Source organism: Harmonia axyridis, chromosome 6 (genome assembly GCF_914767665.1).
Source record: "Harmonia axyridis chromosome 6, icHarAxyr1.1, whole genome shotgun sequence".
Taxonomy (NCBI): domain Eukaryota; kingdom Metazoa; phylum Arthropoda; class Insecta; order Coleoptera; family Coccinellidae; genus Harmonia; species Harmonia axyridis.
The window spans coordinates 16426963-16453361 of NC_059506.1; the positions used below are offsets into that span (position 1 = coordinate 16426963).

General features: G+C 34.5%; 1 protein-coding gene across 4 annotated transcripts in view; it reads right to left on the bottom strand.

Moving 5' to 3' along the window:
- The window catches only part of LOC123682301, a 113887-nt gene that overhangs the window by 68557 nt on the left and 18931 nt on the right, over window positions 1-26399 (bottom strand). For 2 of the 4 annotated variants that reach the window (XM_045620854.1, XM_045620853.1), the window contains exons 2-5: window positions 25672-25998; window positions 15998-16269; window positions 13423-13697; window positions 1862-2009 (exon numbers count right to left, since the gene is read on the bottom strand). In XM_045620854.1, coding sequence (XP_045476810.1) covers window positions 1862-2009; window positions 13423-13697; window positions 15998-16269; window positions 25672-25998 — 1022 coding nt within the window. Of the gene's footprint in view, window positions 1-1861; window positions 2010-13422; window positions 13698-15997; window positions 16270-16706; window positions 16928-25671; window positions 25999-26399 lie in introns of those variants that run through there. The other 2 variants (XM_045620855.1, XM_045620856.1) reach the window with 2 other exon arrangements.

The window sequence follows — 26399 nt, forward strand, 5'->3', positions numbered from 1 at the left end:
TGTTATGGATCTGTAATCAATGGAAAATGTTAGACTCCACTTGTAATCAAATTTGTTCTATAATATGTACCTACATTATAGCCAACTTCACTACTTGATTCATCTTGATTTTGCCATTGAAAATAAATTAGAAGTATTCAATATAAATATCCACAATTGAATATCCTGTTTCTTTCAACTCACCTAATTTGTTTTAACATTAAAACAATTATGGCACTCTTGGAAGTAGGTCAATCATATTATGCTCTAGGATGAATTTATTGAAAAGCAAAAAGTATTCAATCTCAATCACATGAAAATTTGTCTAGTATGTACCTAGTGGTATTTCGATGTGAGTTTTAGTGACCTATAGAAGAATACAGTAATGTTCGATAGCAGCTGTCTTCAGTGGGATATTGATTGTTGTCATTATAATGGGACTATTTTGCAAAAACTTTTTTAAACATGGGCTTTATGGGTGATCTGGACTTTTCAAAATAGAATGTTGATTTTAATGAAGTATCTTCATATTATCAGAGCTGTGTCAAAGGTCAGTAATTTGTAATCAAATCGAGGAGTTGAGGTGAGCTTATTCAAATCTTCATTTTCAAACTAAGTTGGCTAGTACTTCAATTCTAAAATCTGAGACATGACATCATAGTAAATATTCATTTCTGTGGTTGTTTCTCCACAACAAAACAGAGTTGCATTTAGCCAAAGTACCCAATTTTTTGAATTTCACAGATTAGTAATTTACGTAACAAGTCCGGAAAATAGGGTTTTTTTGGACGAATAGACAAAATTCCAGGACGAGCGTAAGCGAGTCCTGGAAGTCTGTGAGTCCAAAAAAACCATTTTCGGGTGTGTTGCGTACAATATTTTTTCGGCAACCATGTAAAATAACACTATCGCTGCTGCTTTCCATATTTTATTGCGATTGCGATCAAAAAACATGCAAATTTTTGACAACTAATTTCATTTGAACTGTCGGCCGTTATCTCGGTTGCTATGGATTCTATGATTCTTTTCCGGCCTAGTCCGGGAAATACGTACTTCCCGGACTAGGCCGGGAAATGCTACTTTCTTAGAGAAGAAGCGTCCGGGAAGTGAGCACTTCCCGGACGGTTGCCGAAAAAATATTTTTTTTTATTTTTAATCAAGTTACTCGAAAACGGCGCTTTGTAGGAGAAAAAATGAAGAATACTTTTATTTTTCAAATTAGCCAAATATTTTTAAATGAATGTTCAAATTACTTTGAAGAATTGGGTTCTTCGAATTTCTGGTATTTTTATGGGATGTAATATACATAATGAAGAAACTGAAAGATGTGTAGGAAATCTTGTGTTCAGAGAAGATGTATCACATCAAGGAAAAGCTATATTCCAAAAATCATTTCCTTCAATAGAACCATTTACGAGATATAGCCGAAAATCACATTTTTTTTAATCGATTTTCAACAGCCTGTATCTTTGTAACCGGGCCGAATCGGAAAAAACTATAAAGGAAAAAAGTGTTTCTTTTGACCTCAGGAATCTTCGGTTAAAATATATGTACAAGTCAATGACTCACGCTGTATAGCAAAAAAGAATATTTCTCAAGGAAACAAGTGCTTCAAAGTTTTTATATCTAAATTGTCAGTTTTCGATGGTGTTGAAACTTTGTACACATTTATAAAAATTAACTCAAGTGAGATAATAATACATTACATCTTATTTTGTTGCTAATAATGTTATTCTGAATATATCGGTATCTCAAAAAGTTGAATAAATTTATAAATTGTTTGAGCCTTATTACTTATTTCTTGTAATTTCCCTTCGTGAATAAAATCATATCCTAACTATAAAGTTGTGTTTGTGTATCTTATGTGAATACTTGTACTGACCTTTGGCTGAGCCTTTACAGTGTCCTTCCAAGTAACTAACTTCTTATCTTTCTCAACACTCAAAGATGATACAGTAATGCCCTGGAGGGAGTCGTTTATTTCAGTTTTATTTATTTTCTTAGCGGGGATGATCCGTTTGGTGTGGAAGCTGTGGGATGGAAAGGAAAGGGTTTTAGAATTTCGGGATATTGAAGGAAACATCTGAATGGTGTAGGGAGAACGGAAAATGATTTGTACGCGAATGACGTTCATCGCGAAATGTCTAACCCCTTCCTTTCTCCCTACTCACAGCAAGGTAATAATCGTTCGATATCACTAAAAAAATCAAGAGAAACACTAATTTTTGGTCATAAGCTTTTGAGCGCTTGCTCATTTATGCGCCTATGGAATATGATTTATATGAAGCTCTTGTTGTCGAAAAGTTCATCCATACCTTCATGAAATTCGCAATGAATACTCAAGTTTTTCAATTATACAAAAAACCCACTTCGACTGTGTTTTTACGGAAATATTTGGCATTTTTTGAATTGGTTGAGGCTTTATCAGCGTTTAATGTCTTTCGGGTATTTTCACTATTTTCGTCAAAAATATATATATTCTATGGCTGATTTGACACGACAAATATATAATTCTGCACAAAGCTTTTTTCATCTAAACATTCTAAACCATAAATTTCAAATCGTTTAGATCTGTTGTCCCAGAATTGATTTTTATATTCTGCTTAAATTTTATATAATTCTGACAAGACGATCAATAACAAATTCCTCACGAAATTCTAAATTGTCCTTTGATATCTACACGTACAATTTCAACACGATCGAATCTGTTCACACTAAGATTTTGGATTTTGGAAGATGTCTCCACAATAACATTACGTTCACTTTATTTAATTTGAGAACATCATTAGGAAGATATTTCTCAAAAATAAGATGTTTTACTAAAAGAAAAAATTCCGTGCAATAGGTTTTCGGAACAAATAATTGTATTTTTTTATCGATAAAATATTTAGATTCTCAAGTTTTTAGAGGACCAGAATTCCTTGCGCTCTGAGTTACATTTTCTCATTCAGTTGATTTCGGGATAAGCTTAAATTTCCTCGTGTTCACTATTGATATCTGTAGTTATTTCATTTTGCTTATGGCCACTTGCACCGTCGAACCTGTCTTAAGGACATCTTTAATTTTGAGATTTGAATCTTGCACTACAGATTAAGTGCCTGTTGAGTTTTCCCATTTTAAGCAGTCATATTCATGGCTTAAGAAGGACTTAGGCCCTTCTGAATAATCTATAACCTCAAAAATTACTTCCTCTGTGAGTGTTCGCCGTGTTAATTTTTTTGATTTATAGTAATTCCTGAATCAATATGGATCTCAAAAATATTTCGAATAACAAGAAACTATGTGAAGAGATTTATTGCTATCAGCTTGTGGTACCTATATTCAAGGTTTGGTCGTACTAAAGAATTATACAATTCAATTGTGTCAACTGAAGTGAATTTATAATTTATAAATGGCTCAGGTTTCTGTGAGTCTTATTTATAACATGAACGTAATAGTCATTGAATTTCATGTTAGGATGAAGAACTTAACACTTGGTCTTTCCGACTAATGTTTGATTGTCAATCTTGTATTGTCTCAATGAAGTTTTGTTTTACGTTTGAATGTAACACCATCAAAATCATTGTATGGTCAGAAAATCAACTCACAAACATTAAAAAGTTGGGAATAAAAATATGTTTACAGAATGAGCTGACTACATTATGTGTACTTCTTCAGATATTTTTCATGCAGAAAAAAAAATTAATTTAAATATATTAATTTTTTTTTCTGCATGAAAAATATTTGAAGAAGAAAATTTCTGAGAAAATCTAATTTTCTCTCTGTAAGGTAAAGTTTGCTTCTTGGAAATTTTGACCATCTGCCATATGCCTTCTGCATTATGATGATCTGGGAACTACCATTGTTTTATTAGTTTTCTTTGTTTTCTAGGGATGATTTGTTTATCGAATTCAATAACATGTATAAAACTGTTTAATGTAATTGCTTCGTTATTCGTATTTTTCACCAATTGTTTGGTAAACTCAAGATTTGGTCGAAGATTGATTTGTTTCGATATACAGCCTGTTCAGCAAACCCTATAACAAACTTTAACAGATGACACTCTGATACTCATCCTTTAAATTTTTTTTTACCCACATAGGTTCGATACGTTTTCGTTTAGAAGAATATGTTTGAACTTAAACATTGGATGAACCTTCTTAAATAATGAAGATTAGTACCTATGACTAGAAAAAATCTTGATATTTCAAAAATCGTTCGAATGTCCACATCTGAGTTGAATGCTAGAATCCCAACGACGATATAAAGACTGGTACTCGGCGGATCAGATTAGAATTTTTTCTTATTTGCATCTTGAATTCTATCGGTTATTGTTGATGAGATGTAAATTCAACAATAGACAATATTTTTTATATGTCCTCATAAATGAAGATCTCACTAGTCAAGATACGCCGAACAAAGTTGCCATTAATTATTCGGGAAATTTTCATTTAACCAAATATCTGTCTACATCTATGGGGTGGTGAGTCATCATGTTCATGTTATATATTTTCAACAATATAGAGCACTAGATCATCATTTATACAAGTTGTGTCATACCCATTTGAAAAAAAATCACTTTGGGTCATAGCTTCGTAACTAAAAACCCTTTAGAAAATATGAGCACGCCACTGGATTCAACGTTAAGAAGTGCCTGTAAATGTTTTAATTTCAGAGCTCTATCATCAGTATTAGCGGCGATATAAATGTTTTTCGATATCGCCATTTTTCCAATTTTCGCTTATAACTCGAAAACAAAAAAAAGGTGGCCAAAAATGAATACTACCCTTGTTAGTTTCTCAGAAAAAGATACCGAGAATGGGGTATCAGATTTTTTCTATCTCATCTGGTTTGAAAGTTGTAGTGCAACTTGATGAATTGTTCATTATGACTTCTTATTGAAATATTGTGATTTCTGTTTCCAAACTCTCAATGAGTAAATCAAAAATATTTCAAAGTCCATAATTATTTATAGAGACCTTGTTAAACCAATGAAAATCTACAGGGTGTGCCGAAATTGCAATTACAAAGGAAAATGAGAGATTCAGTGGATAATTTTAAGTAAAAAAGTCCCGTATACATTGGCCTAAAAACGCAATGTTTTCAAAATACAGGGTGATTCTTGTAGTTTCTCAGTTATAAGTTTCTTATAATTAATGTATTTATCACAGCTAACTAACTCGATATTTACTAGAATCCGGATTTTTTCAAGGATTAATAGAGAATTACTTGAATTTTGTTTTCTCGAAATCCAAACCAAAAAGAGTAGTACTGGACCAAAGTTTCTTCTCACATTTTTCAAAATCACCAGTGATCCACAAAAAAAGTTCTGCAGGAAAGAAGCGGGCACTATTTGGATACTTTGGGCATTGGAAGATCTATGCAAAATTCAAGTTGAAAAGCGGCAAAAGGACCATGCAGTCGACGCCGCTAAGACAAAAAAAAATATCTTGTGAAGGAAAGGTGCTATGAGAAAAAACTTCAACATCTTGTATCACGAAAACAAAGCGTTTGCGGGCACATTTTAATGGGACTATTTTTTTCTCAAAATAATCTGAGGAATCTGCCATTTTCGTTTATACGTCCAGTTTAAAAATAGAATAGAATATAATCTTTTATTGAACAAATATAACATTGAATAATGAATTGTTTCAGTGTGTAAGGAATTCATTGCACCTAACTCTGAGGAGTTATATTTGTGCACGGGCGTAGCCAGGGGGGGGGGGGGCTTTGGTTGTTAAAAGTCCCCCCCCCCCCGAAATGTTTAAGATGTCAAAATTTATTAAAACGAAACATCAAGTTAACAGGAGTGTATATTCGTAAGAAAATAGTAATGAGATTTTCTATTTTTTATCAATTCTAAACATGCATTAACGAATTTTATTCGATCTAATTCAGTAGATATGTTGAATTATCTGAATCTGAAGTAGTAACTTCAGATCGTTCGTTCGGTAATTTAATTACCTCTACGTAATCTAGTCAATTTGTGCTCACATATGGCCCTCAAGGGAAAGTATGGGGTAGTTTTGATTTCTTCGATCGCATGTATTTTTTTTTTGTGCTGAATCCGAATCTGAGGTTTAGCACCAAAATTTCGTGACGGAACATTAAAAAAAAATACAAAAAAAATTTCATCTTCTGGCGTTTTCTTCCATCAAGTTTTTTGTCCGATAAAACTGGCTCAAACGATAGTTCAAAATTGGCGCATTTTACCTATCTCTGCTAAACCCCGGTTGATGGGGTAGCTTTGATTTCTTCGATTTATTTTCTTTGTTTCTGGGGCACAGAATTCGAATCTAAGGTTTGCCACCAAAATTTCATGATAAAACATTGAAAAAATGCAGAAAAGGAGAAATTTTCCTTTTTTCGCCGGTTTTTTGCATATTAATTTTCTACACATAAATTTGAATTTGAGAACTCTGTTGTATGAATACTACGACGGTGTTTATCTCCTAAATATATTCGTAGGAATCGATTTGAAGAAATAAACTAAAGGACCCCGCACGTTTAGTACGGAAAATGGCTTTCCGTGAATTTGGCTGAATTTTTGATATGTTGTAGTTCTTGATGAACTGATCAGAAAAGTCCTTAGCCACAAAGCTCAAAAATGGACAGTTTTCGAGATATGGAGCTTTGAAAATGGATTTTTTGCAATTTTTGGGGTTTTTGCTCATCAATCGGGGAGCTCTCATTTCTGGTTCTGATGGAATTTGGATGTTCGGCGGCCAGAACCCGACTGAGAAATGATCTACCTTGGTTATATTAGGCACCGCCATCGATAATTTTTTATACACTGCTCCACATTGGCTATGAAATGAGATATAAAATCCAAGATCTTCCATACATCTTTTCAAGCCACAAGATGACGCCAGAATAATTCACATGACCGAGAAACGACATATTGTGAGATTTTTTTAAGACAGGCCATAATATCTGAATCCTCATATATCTGATGTCCAATAATATCAAATATGTTAGCCGAAATGTTCATAACCAGGCACCGCTAGCTGTAATGGGGGAAAATGGGAAAATCATAATCATATTTCCTCGGGGATAACAATTGTGATCACTATTGATCTCATTTACATATGATATGTGATTTGTTTCTCACAAATCTCGATAATCTGACAATGGGGTGCCAAGACATTTTCCTTGGAATGTCTCGAAATTGATGATAGCATCTCACAGACAAACGAATCCGTGAAAATGTCTGCAGTTTTGATGCAATATAGTACTATACGGGTAGAATATAGAAGTCCAAGTGTTGGAAGCTAACTATGAATGGAACATCCGATATTAACCCACGAATTCATGAAAATAATTTTTTTTTCTATGAACTTTTTGAACTTCACACATACGAATGAATACTATCTAATAATATGATCGTTGGCTAAATGAATGAGTAGATCAATCAAAAACAATATAATAATGAGAGTGACATTCATAATAATAATAACAATAATGATAATAAACAAAAAACAATTTGAAATTATATTAGCAATCTCAAGAAATCATTTAGAATGTTATGAATCGAATCGAGGGCAAAATTATCATTATTGTTATTATTATTATGAATGTTATTCTCATTATTATATTGTTTTTGATTGATCTACTCGTTCATTTAGCCAACGATCATATTATTAGATAATATTCATTCGTATGTGTGAAGTTCAAAAAGTTCATAGAAAAAAAAAATTATTTTCAAGAATTCGTGGGTTAATATCGGATGTTCCATTCATAGTTAGCTTCCAACACTTGGACTTCTATATTCTACCCGTATAGTACTATATTGCATCAAAACTGCAGACATTTTCACGGATTCGTTTGTCTGTGAGATGCTATCATCAATTTCGAGACATTCCAAGGAAAATGTCTTGGCACCCCATTGTCAGATTATCGAGATTTGTGAGAAACAAATCACATATCATATGTAAATGAGATCAATAGTGATCACAATTGTTATCCCCGAGGAAATATGATTATGATTTTCCCATTTTCCCCCATTACAGCTAGCGGTGCCTGGTTATGAACATTTCGGCTAACATATTTGATATTATTGGACATCAGATATATGAGGATTCAGATATTATGGCCTGTCTTAAAAAAATCTCACAATATGTCGTTTCTCGGTCATGTGAATTATTCTGGCGTCATCTTGTGGCTTGAAAAGATGTATGGAAGATCTTGGATTTTATATCTCATTTCATAGCCAATGTGGAGCAGTGTATAAAAAATTATCGATGGCGGTGCCTAATATAACCAAGGTAGATCATTTCTCAGTCGGGTTCTGGCCGCCGAACATCCAAATTCCATCAGAACCAGAAATGAGAGCTCCCCGATTGATGAGCAAAAACCCCAAAAATTGCAAAAAATCCATTTTCAAAGCTCCATATCTCGAAAACTGTCCATTTTTGAGCTTTGTGACTAAGGACTTTTCTGATCAGTTCATCAAGAACTACAACATATCAAAAATTCAGCCAAATTCACGGAAAGCCATTTCCCGTACTAAACGTGCGGGGTCCTTTCAAAAAGTGATTTTGAAAATCCTTTTTTTCTCAAAACATACTTGAGAGATAAAACTAGTGAAAATAGACTGAATGGGTTAGCTCTCATGAAGTTGACATATTCAGAAAGAAAAACAGAAGACTTTTTTTATAATAAGTAAATAAAATCAAATGTTCTTGTGTTTTTTGTTTTTTTTATATGGTTAAATATCGGGTGTCCCAAGGTGAGTGGCCTATTAGATTATTATGGAAACTATTGATGGTAAAGATTTCAAATTTTGTGGATAGATATTCGGCCATGTAAGGTACATTTTTAAAATAATTTTACATTTCCAGTGTTGTCGGATGTACGACAATTTGGCAACAACTTTGTTATTTTGAATGGGACATCCGGTATTTCTATTTTTTTTATGATACTCCATAAAATATTAAATCTATTCACTCTTACTTTTCCATACCTATCTTTAACGGTTTTTGAGTTATTAATAATTTTTCGAAATTTTAAATCAAATTGGCGTATTACGAAAATAACTCTAGTTCGCTCAATATTTGAGATTTAAGTCAAAAATTTTGCAAGTCGTTAGATATTAATCTGATCTGTGTCAGTGCTTTTGAATTATGGTTGTCAATAATACAGGACGGACCAAAAAAAATCATCATTTGCCAAGTTACAAAATTTTAAAAAAGTCTATTTTTTCAAATTAGACACCTAGTATATTTTTCAATTTTTGGAATCAGTACAACACACTCTACAATTTTTCTATTCACGTACCTATACCTATCTCAACTGGTTTCCGAGTTATATGCATTTATTAGATTTCACATTGATTCAATAAGCGTTAATTTCTTTTGTATTGTTATTTTCCCTTGTCGTTCATAGATCGATATATCAATGAATCAGTTCAATCCATAAATGTCGAAATAAACAATTATTGCCTAACAGGTGTTTTGTTCCGAGGTTTTTCTATAAATAATGGCTCAAGATATACACATATAACGCATATAACTCGGAATCCAGTTGAGATAGGTATAGGGACGTGAATAGAAAAATTATAGAGTGTGTTCTACTGATTCCAAAAATTGAAAAATATACTAGGTGTCTTATTTGAAAAAATAGACTTTTTTACAATTTTGTAACTTGGCAAATGATGATTTTTTTTGGTCCATCCTGTATTATTGACAACCATAATTCAAAAACAGTGACACAGATCAGATCAATATCTAACGACTTGCAAAATTTCTAACTTAAATCTCAAATATTGAGCGAACTAGAGTCATTTTCGTAAAACGCCAATTTGATCTAATATTTCGAAAAATAATTAATAACTCAAAAACCTTTAAAGATAGGAATGGAAAAGTAAGAGTAAATAGATTTAATATTTAATGGAGTATCATAAAAAAATAGAAATACCGGATGTCCCATTTAAAATAACAAAGTGGTTGCCAAATTGTCGTACATCCGGCAACACTGGAAATGTGAAAGTATTTTAAAAATGTACCTTACATGGCCGAATATCTATCCACAAAATTTGAAATCTTTACCATCAATAGTTTCCATAATAATCTAATAGGCCACTCACCTTGGGACACCCGATATATATTTTATAATAAATATGATTTGGTTATGTCAAGCACTTTTATTCGCTTTATTTTCTTGAACTAGTGGAATATACAGAGAACGAGTTTGATATTTTTGCTATACCATGTAAAGGCTGGTTCTTTAGAGCTATAGAACTTTAAATTGCAATAAAACAACGATGGATTATTCGATTGACATGAATTCTATTTATCCGCAAGATAATGGCATTACATTTTAAATATGATTTCTGGCATATGACCGCCACGGCTGGCTCGGATGTAGTCCAATCTGGACGTCCAATTTTCGATGACTTTTTCCAACATTTGTGGCCGTATATCGGCAATAACACGGCGAATGTTGTCTTCCAAATGGTCAAGGGTTTGTGGCTTATTCGCATAGACCAATGACTTCACAAGGCCCCACAGAAAGTAGTCTAGAGGTGTTAAATCACAAGATCTTGGAGGCCAATTCACAGGTCCAAAACGTGAAATTAGGCGGTCACCAAAAGTGTCTTTCAATAAATCGATTGTGGCACGAGCTGTGTGACATGTTGCGCCGTCTTGTGGGAACCACAGCTCCTGGACATCATTCATGGTTGTTCAATTCAGAAATGAAAAAGTTAGTAATCATGGCTCTATACCGATCACCATTGACTGTAACGTTCTGACCATCATCTTTTTTGAAGAAGTACGGACCAATGATTCCACCAGCCCATAAAGCGCACCAGTCAGTTTTTCTGAATGTAACGGTGTTTCGACATACACTTGAGGATTAACTTCACTCCAAATGCGGCAGTTTTGTTTGTTGACGTAGCCATTCAACCAGAAGTGCGCTTCATAGCTAAACAAAATAAAATGGAAGTAGTGCGCGATACGTATTCCGCACAGAACCATTATTTTCGAAATAAAATTGCACTATTTGCAAGCGTTGTTCAGGCGTGAGTCTATTCATGATCAATTGCCAAACCAAACTGAGAATAAATCACTTGACAGCTGTTAAATCGGTCGCCATCTTGAACAGTAATGCCAATTTAAAGCTATATACCTCGAAAAAAACACCCATTACATGTGGGCACAATACAAACACTCATTTATTTCTATGAAAAGAAAAATTCTTATTTTTCTCATTATCCTTTCTGAATTCTCGTCACAAAATTTCAATACTGTAGTTATCAAAGTACTGAACTGAGTAATTCGTATTGAAAAATTGTCTTGGCCGTGATTCATTCAAATTGCAATTTAATTGTGCAGATATCAGTTTTGAATTGATTATATCTAAACAGTGTTCCTAATGTGTACAAATGAAAATGACAGATTTCTCGGATCATTTTGAGAAAAAAGTCCTATAACAAGAATCTGCAAACTCTTTGATTTTGAGATACCGGTGTTAAAGTTTTTTTTCTCATAGCACCTTCCCTTCACAACTTGAATTGGCATAGATATTCCGATTTAAAGTTTTCATCTTGTGATATGCATATTTTGCATGCAAATCTTCAGGGTGATATTTTTTGTGGAAGGGTACCTGCTTCTTTCTACCAGAACTATTTTTTGGTGAAGCACTGGTTCTATAGAAAAATGTGAAAAGAAACTCTGGTCTAGTAGAACACTTTTTGGTTTGTTGTAGTTTTTTCGTATCTGCTATCGATTTCGAAAAAAAAAATTCAAACAGCTCTCTGGTAATCCTCAGGAAAATCCAAATTATTATGAAAATCCAGTTAGTAAGCTGTGATGAATAAATTAATTATAACTTATGGTTCTTATCAACAAATTCGGTAGCGAAGATCAATACAGATTCGATAAACTAATAACTATAAGCATCACTAAAAAGAATATACAAGAAACACCCTGTATCTCGAAAACGAAGCGTTTGCAGGCTCATGTTTATGGGACTTTTTTTTCTTAAAATTATCCAAGGAATATTTTCCTTCGTAACTCCGTTTTAGGAAAACCCAGTATAAGGTGAGAACAATCGAATTGGTGATAAAAAAAAAATTATTTTTGTGTAATTAAGTTCCAACTTCGTTATCAAAACTCTTTTTCTCCTATTACAGATATGAGTAAACGTTGTTTTATTTTCGAGAACCAAGAAATAAGAAAGATCTCCGTCCTTGCTTTCCAGATTCCTCGGCATTGCTCGTTGCGAGGCGTATTCGTGAAAACCGAGTTGTGATCTTTCGAATTATTATGTCTGGCGCTCCAATATTTTTTACTCTTGATATTTTTGGGCGCCCCTGCAGACCTTGCGCCCGTGGCAAGTGCCACCTTTGCCGCGCCCTAGATACGGCACTGCTGTGGGATACCATACTTCACGTTCTGGGGTTCGCTAAGGTGATGTTAATTTTCACGTATGATACACAATTCGTTAAGAAATCCTTGAAAAGGTCATTTACAACTCCTCGTATACCATATAATTCTAGTTTTTCCATAAGATGTTCATGTGAAATGCTGTCGAAGGCCTTTGCAAGATCGAGGAATATGCCGATCACCTTTTTATTCATATTAAGTTGATTGTGAATCTTATTGGTGAAGTAAAATAACGCATCCTCGGTGGAAAGATTCTCTCTGAGAATATTCTGAGATATTTTGAGATAGGTATTTGGTCAGTCTACATACCATGCACCTCTCGAATATTTTGGTCATAACTGGGGTTACACATATTGGCCTGAAATTTTTCGGATCACCTTTATCTCCAATTTTAAAAACTCTAAGTCATCAAAGATCTAGCATCAAGTGATTACACAAAAAACTGAAATTAACAGAAGAACGGAAATATTTCCGGAAGAAAAAATTATGAACTCTAGGAACTTTAGGAATATCCTGTAGATTGTGAATTTGTAAAGTTAAAGTGGTAGCAAAATATCAATGTTGGAAAAATCGTTTCTTGTTGGATCTTCGTCTGTATAGTATACGTATAGAAAGGTTCTCATGAAAATCTTTTTATCGAAAAATATAGCAAGATTTATGAACAACTAATGTACTAATGAAGAAATATTTAAAATCGGGAATACTTTTTACATTCACAATCTGTAGTTATAGCGCAACTAAAATTTCTTCTTATAATATATATAATATTGTATTGTCGAATTACTGTTTCAACTGACCTGATTTTTATTAGGTTAAATCATAGAGGCTAATTCCTAAATCAATTAGTAAGATTAGACCGAAAATCGGAATCGAATAACTCCATTTTTCAATTATTTGAATTATATCTCAGTTATGTCTACATGGCAATTGTTCAAGAAGATTGAATAGTATAAAATAAAATGAAAATGTTTCATCGCAAAGAGATTTTTTGTGAAACATTCAATAAAATTATTGAGATTATAAATATGACGACATCCCATGAGGTGTCTTCGATCATTAATCTAATATACGGACTTACCTTTTATTACTGTTGCTGCTTTCGTTCTTAGTAATTTCTTTGATATCTCCACAATCTCCCATCGTCTTGTCTAATCTAGTCTTGCTTACTATCTCTGTCTTGCTATTTCTTTCGATCATTTTATCGTTCATGGATTGTCTCCTGTTCGGCAACATGGTTGTGACAGATGAAGAAAGAGCATTGGAGTTTTTTCCTGAGACAATTGAGTTGGACCGATGCAAAAGATTGGTCTGACTAGAAGGACAATACTTCTCTCGAACCAAGGATCGTTTAGTCTACGGAAGAAAATATTCATCAATATGATAAATTGAAAATATTTCAAAGGGAGGGTTTTCCAATAAGAAGTTTCATTTAGAATAGCCCGCTATCTGGAAAGCTGTCCCTTCTGAAGATGTCATCTTTTGACAAATTGTTCGATCGGTAGATAACTCTTGAAAATTTTGGACTAAAAGAATGATTCCAATTACGACGGAATCGGCAGAACCTACTCAGCTCATAAGCTTAAATTATTTTTTGACTCTATAGGCTGATCCAAAAGTGGTGGAACACGATACATCCCAATTCTTCAAATGAGAATGCCCAATTTTTATATCATACTAATAATCTCCATGGAATTATGATTTCGAAATGCTTTATCTATGGTACTTTTTGACGAAGGCCCCTTTTATAGACAAATTTCATGGATATAATGGTTTAAACAAAAAATCATATTTTGAAAACCGTTCGAAATAAATGTCCAATTTATTTTATTGAATTCTTGAGAAGTTTTGCAGTATTCTGCAAATGTACGGATAACCGAAAAAATATCAATAAGTCAAATGGACTGACTGAATTTTTTTAAGGTCATTACATAATGAATGATTCAACTTGCATGCCCTGATTTTTTTTTGCCTGTCGGATACCCTAGTGAGTAGCTTTGATTGTTTTTTGAGACATGTTGTGCCTAAAATTGTTTTCAAAATGCTTCGCATTTCAGGTTTTGTAAAGAGACTGTCAGCATATAGTCTAAGAGCCAGTGGATGGCATACCACACATATTTTAGGAAAGCCTAAAATTTCCTCAGTGAGTCTGTTGTACCTACCGATCATGATATGGGGGATAGCTAAGCGTGGTTGCGGTGGCCTCAGCTATCATCAGGAGCGACAGGTGTGAAAATTTTATGAACTAAAAATGTATTTAGGAAAGCTGCCGATTTAATATGTCAAAATACATGCTTATAGCTATGCAAAAATGAAACGGCAGACGATTATCGCGGTAGTGAACTTGAAAATTAAAAATTTTTTTTTTGAAAAATAGTTATTTTAGGAAACTTTAAATTCATATATATTATTCTTCGAAGTTTCAGAAGTTTAAACTTCTGAAGGCAGACCGGTACATCAGTTCCTTCGACCTGGTAGACAGTAAAATCTTTTTCCCCCTCGAGTATAAAAATTCAGGTTGGTCCAGTTTTAAGTTCAATAACTTTGGCGTCGGATAGAACAACTGTTTTCATGAAAAAATGTTCATATAAACATATATCCTAACAAGCTTCGTTTTAGAGATACAGGGTGTTAAATTTGGAAAAAAATAAAAAATCTGACATTTGTCAGACACTTAGACAATTCAAATTTTTGTGAATAATTTTTATTGTTTGAGCGTCTAACAGATGTTCTTTTTGTAATGTTCAATTGAATGCCATCAGAAAGCGTTATAGTACACTACGGCAATTTTTGTATTTTCATTGATCACTACAATGGGTTGATTTGAAAAATTAATTTTTGTTCATTTTCATTGATGGTCTTTGCTTTGTACTCGATTATATCCAAAATGGTACATTTTATGAAAAAAATTCAATTTGTTTATTTTAATTTATTCAGTTTTTATTAATCTAGTTTATTAAATAATATTTTCGAGTGAACTGTCAAATATATAAACATAACAAGAGCCCCCCATTCATTCTTTTTTAAATAATCGCCGTCCTCAAAAGAGGACGCTGGGCGCTAATGGGTTAAACTGAAAAGATCTGCTAGACTTCACCCTCCCTCTGGTGATCTTATGAAAACTGCATAATAAAGACCATATTATTATTATTATTAAGTTCCTGGACCTTATGATCCATTCATGTTCGCTATCGACCTTTACCTACTTATTATTGAAATAACAACGATCCAATGGTTACTTCAGATCAAAATGAACACTAAACAGTGACCACTTTTAGATTTATTTTTATGATCATTTTTGGATTATATAAGCCCTAAGGACAGACATTTTTTTTGTCGATGAAGCGATGAAAGAAGTGATAAAAAAAGAGCGATTGATTCGCTCGAGGGCTCAGAAATAAAAATGAAGCAATATTGCCAGGACAATAGTTTGGCATAAATTTTTTAGAGATTGTCGCAAAAAAGATCAAAAGTGATGGTATGAAATGAGATCTAGCACTAAAGTGGACAAGAATAACATATAACGCCATTCTAAAAAGGACTTTCATCTGGCCTAAATTTATAGTCAGCCTTATATTGAAGAATTCATGTCAGATCGTGAAACCAAATACGGTTGGAATTCATATTTTCAATGAATCAAAAACAATTGTACTCACTTGTTTCAGGGGTGGCACCCTGTAATTTATCCTAGCTTCTAACCTCTCTTTTGCTTGTTGAACTACAGCAGGAGATTTGTGTACCGGAACCCTGTTCTTCTGCTCTCTACAGAATTCTACGTGGCGATCGAAGGCTTTGGGTCCAAAGGACCGATCACAAACCGGACAACGTTCGTTGGTAGAAACCTGACGTATAGTGGAATGGCCCACTTTCTTGTTTGGAGTTATGGATATGTTTGTCGGCGGATTTGTATTCATATCTAATTTGGTTCCTGCAAATTACTACAATAAATCAAGAAGGAAAAAATAAAGGGTTTTTTGAAAAGAGATTTAATTTTGATTTAAAAAAGACAGTATATTTCAAAAAGAAGCAATGGATTCATTCCATTGTTGAGAAGGTATACCATCAACAATAATAGTTTATTCACCATTTTCGACAAATTGAGTCTGAATAGAATTCAACGATAATTATGAAAAAAGAAAGAAAACTACCCAAGAAAAAAATAAATCAGACAATAATTGAATTGAAATACTGATTTCTTCTGTGAAAGCATCTCTCAGCTAGAAGTGATTTTACTTCTTTTCTATTTCAAAAACTTCAGCATATCAAGTAGATGATTGAAAAGTCTAGCTCCGCTGTAAGCAGCGGAGCTAAGCTTCAGCTTGTTCAGATCATATCTTGTAATGTATTTAGAAAAGGTAATCTCACCTCCATTCAAAATTTGTTTCTTTGTCTGCTTTCAATCGAATCCATCATATTCTGGGAATGGACGAATGAAAAAAATGTAATTTTTTTTTCGTTCACGTTCGAATATTACACTATTCGGAGAACATTCCACCTAAACCGTTTAATTTCAACAGAATATTTCGAAAAAACCTACAATACGACAAATTCAAAATGATGACATTTTAATTGTCTATGAAAACTTGACAACCCACATTTTAGTACATCATGATTTTGACAACAGTTTCCATGCGTTTATTTAAAAAATTCGGAAAAGAAAAGTACTCTGATCGACCAAAATCCAATCAATATTGTTTTACTATACAAAAAAAATAAAATCTTTTGAGCGCTCGTTCATCCATGCTCATTGCGCCTTTGGACACCAAATAACTGTGCATAGGTATATGTGATCCCCAAGGACGCAATTGGCGTATGAATGAAAGAGCGCTTTAAAGCTCTATTCACGTCGGTGCTATTCTCTTTTTTTCGATATTTTGCTTGAATTTTCTTAGGTTCTGATAATGCAGTACACACGAAATATAACATGAAATTCAAAATTCCAATTTTGAATATACAGGATCTTCGGTAACTATGATGACCAATCGATAAGGGTGAAGTTAATGAAAAATCATTCCTCGGTTTTGAATTTTTTCAAAAAGAATTTTCGCAGTTTTTATTTTTTATCATTACGTTTAATTATTTATTTAATCAGACGTCAAAGCCATTTTACATTGATGAAAAATTTTAACAATAACAAATTCTCATTAAAATATAGTAATAATAATAATAATGTTCATTCTCAAGGAATAGAAATATTGAGCCGCTGCCTGAGATTCGTCAGGGCGTGTCTGGAGCCGGCACTGGATATGACAGCATGCGGGACGTCTGGGACAGAGTACTAAAGTAGGCTACCCGCAAAAGTTGTTTGCAGAATTCCACAGAAAGTATCCCGAACTCCAAGTTTCTGAGCAAAGAGTAGACGATCAATACCGGGTCATATTGAGAAATAAACTTGTACCCGATGAGAACATCACAGACTAAACACCATAATAAATGAAGTCCAACTGAGGCTACAGAACGAGAACCGAGAACCTAACTAACAACGAAGAGACATTTGAAGAAAACTATCATTGTGATAAAAACCAGCCCAACATCACACACGAATGAACTCTGAGGAACAAAACAACGCAGATGTGATACCAATTAGAGATGCGCAACGACGGAATATTTTTCTGCACCCGTTGAAAATCCAGAAGAAGACCAGAGACTGGAGCGATTATCTGCCAAAATGAATAGATGGGAAACTCATCCAATTTGCAAAAGGTTCGCCGTCTAGAAATCTACAAAAAATGGTGAATATAATAATGGATCGTCACCGGCAACATACAACGTATGATCCAAACAACGAGAATGTTCAACAACTTTTAGACACTGAAACAAAAACTGAGGTTGTACTCCGAAAGACTGAAAAGATACAATGAGAGCTATAGAAGAAAACAGGATAATATGATCTTCGAAAAGCAGAAAAAGAAAACTCTATAGAATATAAAACAATAAAATGTCAGCAACACCAGGAAGTTATCCAAGCGTCAAGGATATTGTGAATTTTTGGGCAGATCAACTGGCTACATCGACCCCCTACAACTCCCAGGCAAATTGGATAAGTGAAGAGAAATCCTGTGAGACAATAGAACAGAAGCCGCATAACGCAGTTTCTATAGAATAATTCCATGGAATATTGAAGAACACACCCAATTGAAAATCACCAGGCCCAGATGGAATCCACAACTTTTGGTTGAAGAAATTTAGGTGTATACACGGCAGGCTAGTTGAAACCATTAATAGTGTCATAAGTAATCCAACGGAATTGCCCAAATTTTTGACCACTTACCTCCTACCGACGATCTGCAACACACAGCAGATTCATCAAAATACAGACCAATTACATGTCTACCAACAATATATAAAATCATGTTCAGCATCCTGTATCTACAAACATTGCGAGACAAATAATCTAATGACAGCACAGCAGAAAGGATGTTCTAAGAATGTACTAAGGTCGAAGGAACTGCTGATAATAGATTCCATTATATGCAACTTCAAAAAACTCAGAAATCTTTTCATGACATATTTTGACTATAAGAAGGCCTTCGACTCTATTCCACTTAGTTGGCTAACAAAAATTTTGGAATTATACAGGATCGATCCAATTACAATAAACTTTCTGAAGTATGCAATGTGCAACTGGAGAACGAATATCGAACTTTCTACGGCGAACAAAACTACTAAACAGATTCCAATAAAAAGGGGAATTTTCCAAGTCCCTTATGGTTCTGCTTGAAGCTGACACCCCTTTCTAAACAACTGAATGCTACTGAAAAATGTTTTAATGTCAAAGGCAATAGTAAAACTATTGCACTCAATCATTTGCTATATATGAATGACCTAAAACTTATAACAGGCAACAAAAACCACTTACAAATTATGGTCAAACTGGTAGAAAACTTTTCGAGAGACGTGGGGATGAAATTCGGACTGGACAAGTGTCGTACTATTAGCGTAGAAAAATTCAAGATAAACCGATCACTCTTTCCAACGGACAGGAGATAGAAGCAATGAAATCGGACGATCCTTATAAATACCTAGGAATGAAAGACTTAACAACTGAGTTCATTAGGAGAATCAACAGAATTTGAAAAACAAACCTCAACAGCAAGAACATGACGAGAGCTATCAATGCATATGCATGTTCAATTCTAACATATTCTTTCGGTATAACTCCATGAAGTAAAACAGATACAGAAAACCTGCAACGTAAAATGAGAACCTTGACAAAAGCACAAAAGCACCATCCGAAAAGTAGCATTGAGAGGACGACACTACCGAGGAATAAAGGAGGCAGAGGTCTACTAGACATCATTATCAACTTTCCCATGGGCAAATAGAATGCCTACGAACATACTTCAAAGACAAATCAGGTAAGTCAGAGGTCTACAAAATAATGTGTGAAGCAGACGAATCAACACCTTTACAACTGCACAAGGAGCAATTGTCATACAAGACAATCCCTACATGGACGACATTTCAACGAGGTGAGCCAGGATCATGTCGACATTGAAACGTCGAACTATTGGATCACATCAGGTGCAATGTACCCAGCAACGGAAGGATTTCTTTAAGCCATCCAAAATCAAATGATCTCAACGAAAAATTACTGCAAGCATATCATTAAGGATCGAACTATTACAGATGACGATCGATGCCGTTATGGGTGTCCAACGAATGAAACAATCCAACATATCACGGGAGGATCTCAAATGTTTGCAGGAAATGAATATAAAGGAGACACGATGCAGTAGGAAAAATACTACACCAAGAATTGGCAACCATTTTAAAACTAATTCATTGTGAAAAAGTGCCATACTACAAGTACCAACCGGAAACCATCCTGGAAAACGAACGCTATAAATTGTACTGGGATCGTACAGTTTTTACTGATAAAACAGTCCCTCACAACAGGCCGGATATACTGCTAGTCGATAAACATCAAAAGACAACATTACTCATCGACGTGGCAATACCAAATAACAACAACATGCGTCAAAAGGAGGTCGAAAAAATTTCAAAATATAGGGACCTGGAATTCAGAGAAAGCGGCAGTGGGGAATGATATCAACGAGAACTATTTCAATTATCGTCTCAACAACATAATAGTACCAAAAAATCTCAAGAGAAATATCAAGCAGCTAGGACTTAGTGAGTAATATTATAATGCAGAAAGCTGTTCTTTTAGGTACTGCAAGGACGGTGAGAAAATTCCTAGGAAGCGACGGACAGGTCCAAGGATCGCGTGTAAGAGAACCAGAAGACCTACGAGAACCAGGGGGACCATAAAGACCGGACACGACGAGCTCTAACCTTCTGATATTTTAATTATCTTGGATTAAGTGAATGTTAACGGGGAGTGAGAAGCCGACGTCGAGGAGATTTTACTATCCTACGCGTATAGGCTAAAGTCATGTTTATTCGAAATGAACATAAAATATTTATTTCGTGAAATATTTACCTGTGCGTAATTAATATAAAATATAAGAACATAAATAAACAGGCACATAAGTATCACGAGCACTCATTCATAAGGTTAAATTTTCAAGAAAAGAAATACACATTATCAAAAACGTTTTCATTAATTTTGGGCATTAGTCTAAATCAGATCCGAGATGCCAGCGAAATAGTAAGAGCTTGGGATTCGAAGTGCTTCTTCAGGGTGAATAACTGAATACAGATATTAAAAATATATCAGCCTGACATGTGTTAGCTAGGCGAAGAGCTCTAGATTATGGACTGTAGAAACTATAATTTGTTTTGAATCGAAATAGACTCCTAAGTCTTTAATTTGTCCATATGAGAGATTCCTGATTCAAATGACCTTCAAACTTAGAGGGAGATTTTAGTCTTCTAAATCTCATCACCTAGCACTTGTCAACATTGAACTGCATGTGATTTTCTAGGCACCAGTTCATCAATTCATCGAGATCCCGTTGTAGAAGTTCACAATCAACAGAACAAGAAATCTGCCTGAATAACTTTTAATCGTCAGCAAGAACAAGTTGAAACTCATCACCCTTCCAATATCGTTGACAAATACAAGGAATAATAGTGCTAATGACCTTATTTCTTCATTCGAAAAAATTTACTTTTTGTATTTTGAATAATAATAATAATAATATTTATTTGCACACAAGAAAATCCTAACATGTACAAATATTTGCCATCAAAAATTTACATGGCTTGTCGAAACAAAATCTTGAATTATTAACAATATTAACAAATAGTAATTGATAGCCAATAATATAAATAAAAGCATTATAATATATAGATAGCATTGACAGTCATTATATAAATTAAAACATCATATCAGGTAAAAAGCATTGAAAGTCAATATATAAATAAAAAAACCTCATAACATGTAAGTACAAATCATCGCACAATATCAAGAATACACATATGCACAAAAATGACAAAATAAATTCACTCATTCAAGAAATCGCTCAACTTGTATACTGTATGATCCAATAGTATTTCCTTTACTTTTTTACTGAAAACAGCTGGACTCAATTCCTTGATATGATCTGGAAGTTTATTATAAATTTTCAAACATGTATGATTCGGACCTTGTTGGGTCTTCTTTAGTCTTGCAGAAGGGATAGCAAATTTATTTTTCTCGCGTGTGTTATATTCGTGAAAATTATAATTTTTCGGAAACCTATCATGGTTTTGGTGGACGTAATTGGCGCAAGTAAGTATAAAGGCTGCCGTTATAGTCAAAATTGAATACCTCTCCACAACTGTCTGTATTTTTCATGTGGAAGATGGCGCGTATTGCTTTCTTCTGTTGGATTAAGACTCGCTCAGCATCCGCACTCAGACCCCACAGCAAGACACCATACAGGGCCACACCGTGGAAGGATGAATAGTACGTTAGCTTCGCAATATCAGGACCAGCAATTTTTCTCATTCTCCTGATCATGAAAATGGAAGTTGACAGTTTCCGACAAAGGTTAGAAATGTGGTTCTTCCAACTCAGACTAGACTGGAATTCCAACCCCAGATAGGATAGAGATGTGTTAATATCAGCTTTGTTCGTAAAAATGATTTTTTGTGTTTTGGAATCATTCATTAATAGTCCATTTGCTGAGAACCACTCCCGCGCCTTCACTTCACAATCTTCCGACTTTTTGATCAAATTTTCCCTCTTTATTGATCTATTCAGGATAGAAGTATCATCTGCATAGCTGCAAGTTTTGTTGGATGGTATGTTACTGAAAAGATCATTTGTGAAAATAACGAACAGTACTGGACCAAGAATGGATCCCTGAGGTACTCCAACCTCTATCGATCGTAAATCCGACATCTCTCCATTCCATTTCACTACCTGTGATCTATTGGCCAGATATGAGCTGAAAATCTCCAATGCTTTACCTCGAACACCATAATACTCCAGCTTTTGCAAAAGAACACTATGGTTCACACTATCGAAAGCTTTGCTAAGATCGGTACACGTCATCTCCACTTCTTCACGGTTCTCATAAGCCTCCAGAACAGTCTCGAGTACATCAATCATCGCTGTTATTGTTGATTTTGACTTTCTGAAACCATGTTGACTCGCATGAAGCAGTGACCTTTTCTCCAAGAAATCAACTAGACTATTTTTTAGGACAAGCTCAAATACTTTTGAAAATGCCGGAAGGACAGAAATTGGTCTATAATTAGAACACTGCTCAAGGTCTCCTTTTTTTGCAATCGGTGTAACTATTGCTCTTTTCAGTTTTTCAGGAAATATTCCCTGCTCAATACAATCATTCAAGATTTTACACAATACTGTTTTTATGAATGGTAAAAATCGCTTCACCAGAGACACTGATATTCCATAGAAGTCCTTAGAATTCTTGTTTTTGAGAGCTTTGATTGCACTTTCAATATTTGTCTCGGTCACTGGAAATAAAAACAACGTATCCGAATTATTTAACTTGCTGTTTCTTAAAAGAGCGTTCGAGGCCGCAATATTTGTGTTCACCTTATCCGCTACATTCCTGCCAGCCATCGTAAAGAATTCATTCAAGTTGTTTGGTCCTATACTCTCGCCCACACGGTTCACTGTCCTTTTATTTTGCGTTTCTCTGTTGATCAGCTTCCAAATTTCCTGTACTTTGTTTTCTGCCTTGTTGAGTCGTTTTGCATTTCTTGTTTTTAGCGAGTTTGTAATTGCTATCTTCAATCTTTCCTTCAGAATCTTGTATATTTCGTTGCTTTCTTGATCTTTTCTTACCTCCGCAATAGTTTTAGCTGCTTCCAGTTGGTTTTTGAGGTCCTTTATTATTTTTGTTGGTTTATACCTTTTGCGTTCCATGATTTTTATTTCTTTTTCAGGAAAGGATTCATTGAATACCTCTAGAAATCTGTTATGGAAATTATCATACTGTTCTTCTGCGTCATTCTTGTATAGAAGGGACCAATCTTCGGATTTTATTATCTCTACAAAGTTGAAAGTGTTGACATCATTGGCAGGTCTAACCCTTCTCGATTTTTTTTTCTTTGGCTGACTGCGAGCATACGAGACTCCGAAAATCTGCGCACGATGATCGGAGAGGTGGGGTTCAACCGTCTTCAGCTCGCCACTTCCAGGGGGAAAATTAACGAATATGTTGTCAATACGGTTGAGGACCCCTGGCCTACTCTTGATGATTCATGGAAAAGATAGCTCATGTTGTAGGAAGCAAAAACTTCTATTGTCTCAGTTCTTTCTTTAGACTGTTTGGAAAAGTCAATATTGTAGTCACCAGCAAATATTATTCGATCGGTATCGTGGTCTTCAAGGCAAAGATCAAGTGCCCTCTGAACTACTAGCAGGAAGGTCGAAATATTACCACTTGGGGGCCGATAAAAAACTACTACAATAAGGTTCTGATCCGGTATTCTTACAGCAGCAATCTCCACCTCTTTCTCAACAGACAAACATCTTATATTCTGCAGTTCCTTGAACCCCACACCATTCTTGACGAAAACTGCAGCCCCTCCGTGACGTGATGACCTTCGGCAGAACGTACTGGCTACAACATATCCATCTATGTTAATCCTTTCGAGAATATCGTACGAGAGCCAATGCTCTGTTACACATCCTATGTCAATGTTTGTTTCTTTCAAAAAATGGGTGAATTCGTCAATTTTACTGCCTAATGACCGAACATTAAGGTTTGTCAGAACGAAATATGCTCGATCAGCACAATGTGAATTATCAGCTTGTGAATAAGTTCACTTCAATAAAGTTCTGTTATAATTCTTCTGTTACCCGTCCATAATCTTTCAAAAGTTTATAGAAACAAATGGGGGGGAAGGGTTGGTTGTACTGGAGATAATTCACACCCCAAGATTTCCAAAATATAAAATTTCAGAATTCTTGCATACCGAAAAACGAAAATTATTCTATGAAAAGAACCAATAATCATTTTACTTTCTTTCGAAATCGACACGGCAATAAAAAATCGGACCCTTTTACGGTTAATGAGTTTATTATCGCTTTCAAAATGAGTACTTTCATTGATCTACGAGCACGTCTATGTCTGAGATTTATTATTCTCCTTTAGCTATCCGCATTGTCGACGATGCTCCTTATTTGCCATCTGTCATCTGGAGGTACAAATGAAAATGACAGATTTCTCGGATCATTTTAAGAAAAAAGGCCTATAATATGAGTTCGCAAACGCTTTGTTTTTGAGATACCGGTGTTAAAATTCAAGCCTTCACAAGATATTCAACTTGAATTGGGGTAGATATCCAGATTTAAAGTTTTCATCTTGTGCTTATGTTGTATGCAAATCTACAGGGCGATATTTTTTCTGGAAGGGTTCCCGCTTATTTCCTCCAGAACTATTTTTTGGTGAAGCACTGGTACTTTAGAAAATGTGAAAAGTACTAGTACTAGTACTACACTTTTTAGTTTGTTGCAGTTTTGTCGTATCTGCTATCGATTTTGAGAAGAAAAATTCAAATAGTACCTGTAGTGTCTCATCTTCAGGAAAATCCAAATCATTATAAACATCCAGTTAGTAAGCTGTGATGAATAAATCTATTATAAGTTTTGGTACTTATTTATCAATTATGTACCGAAGATTAATGAAGATTCGATAAACTGATATAAGGATCACTAAGTACGACTATACAAGAAACACCCTGTATCTCGAAAACAAAGCGTTTGCGGGCTCGTGTTTAAGGGAATTTTCATTCTTAAAATTATCCAAGGAAGCTTTATTTTCATTCGTAACTGCATGTTAGGAAAACTCAGTATAAGGTAAGAACAATTGTTAATAAAAAAATATTAAGTGAAATTTGGTTCAAAGGTCGTTATTAAAACCTCTTTTTCTCACATTACATATACAATGATAATACTAACCTTTAGCGTGCTTGATAGTTTTCTGCAATTCAAAATGTTTCTCCCTCCACTTGCTCTGTTTATTATTTCCATACACGTCACCAGCCATAGCTTGACTGCTCATTTCTGGATTGCTCCTCTTCAAATAACTCTTCTGGTAGAAAGGAGCCATATCAGTACCTTCAACCCTCTGCTTCAGCGAATCGAAAGGTTTGCGTTTCCTTCGAGCCGTCTGTTCGCATATGCGAATGTGCTTCTCGAGAGGTTTCGGTAAAAATGTTCTGCTGCAGACATGACAGGGAAGCAAGGGAAGCTCTTCTGGTGGTTGTTCATCAAGTACTGTTTCTGCTGTGGAAAAAGCACACATTGTGAGTGCCAGCAGTCTGAAGAAGGACATAGCAAGAAAATTGACCTAACTTCTTATAACGTCCCACTGACGGATTAACAATGTTTAAAATCAGAAAATTGATGTGTTGCTATAATGTTGTGAAGTGGATATAAAAATACATTTCATGGTAATGAAATAAAACCGAATCTGAGTATGTACTCATCTGTTACCTTTTCACAGCCAAATTTCTCAAATAATAGACATATATTTTTGCTCAGATATATTTTTTTTAGAGAAATAGGCTTATTTTAACTTCAACAATTTCCGTGAAAAGAGAGGAGGTGAATCGTTAAAAATATTTTGCTATCTATAACAGCGAATACCTGCTCCATTCGTACCCAAAAATCTATTAGCATTACTT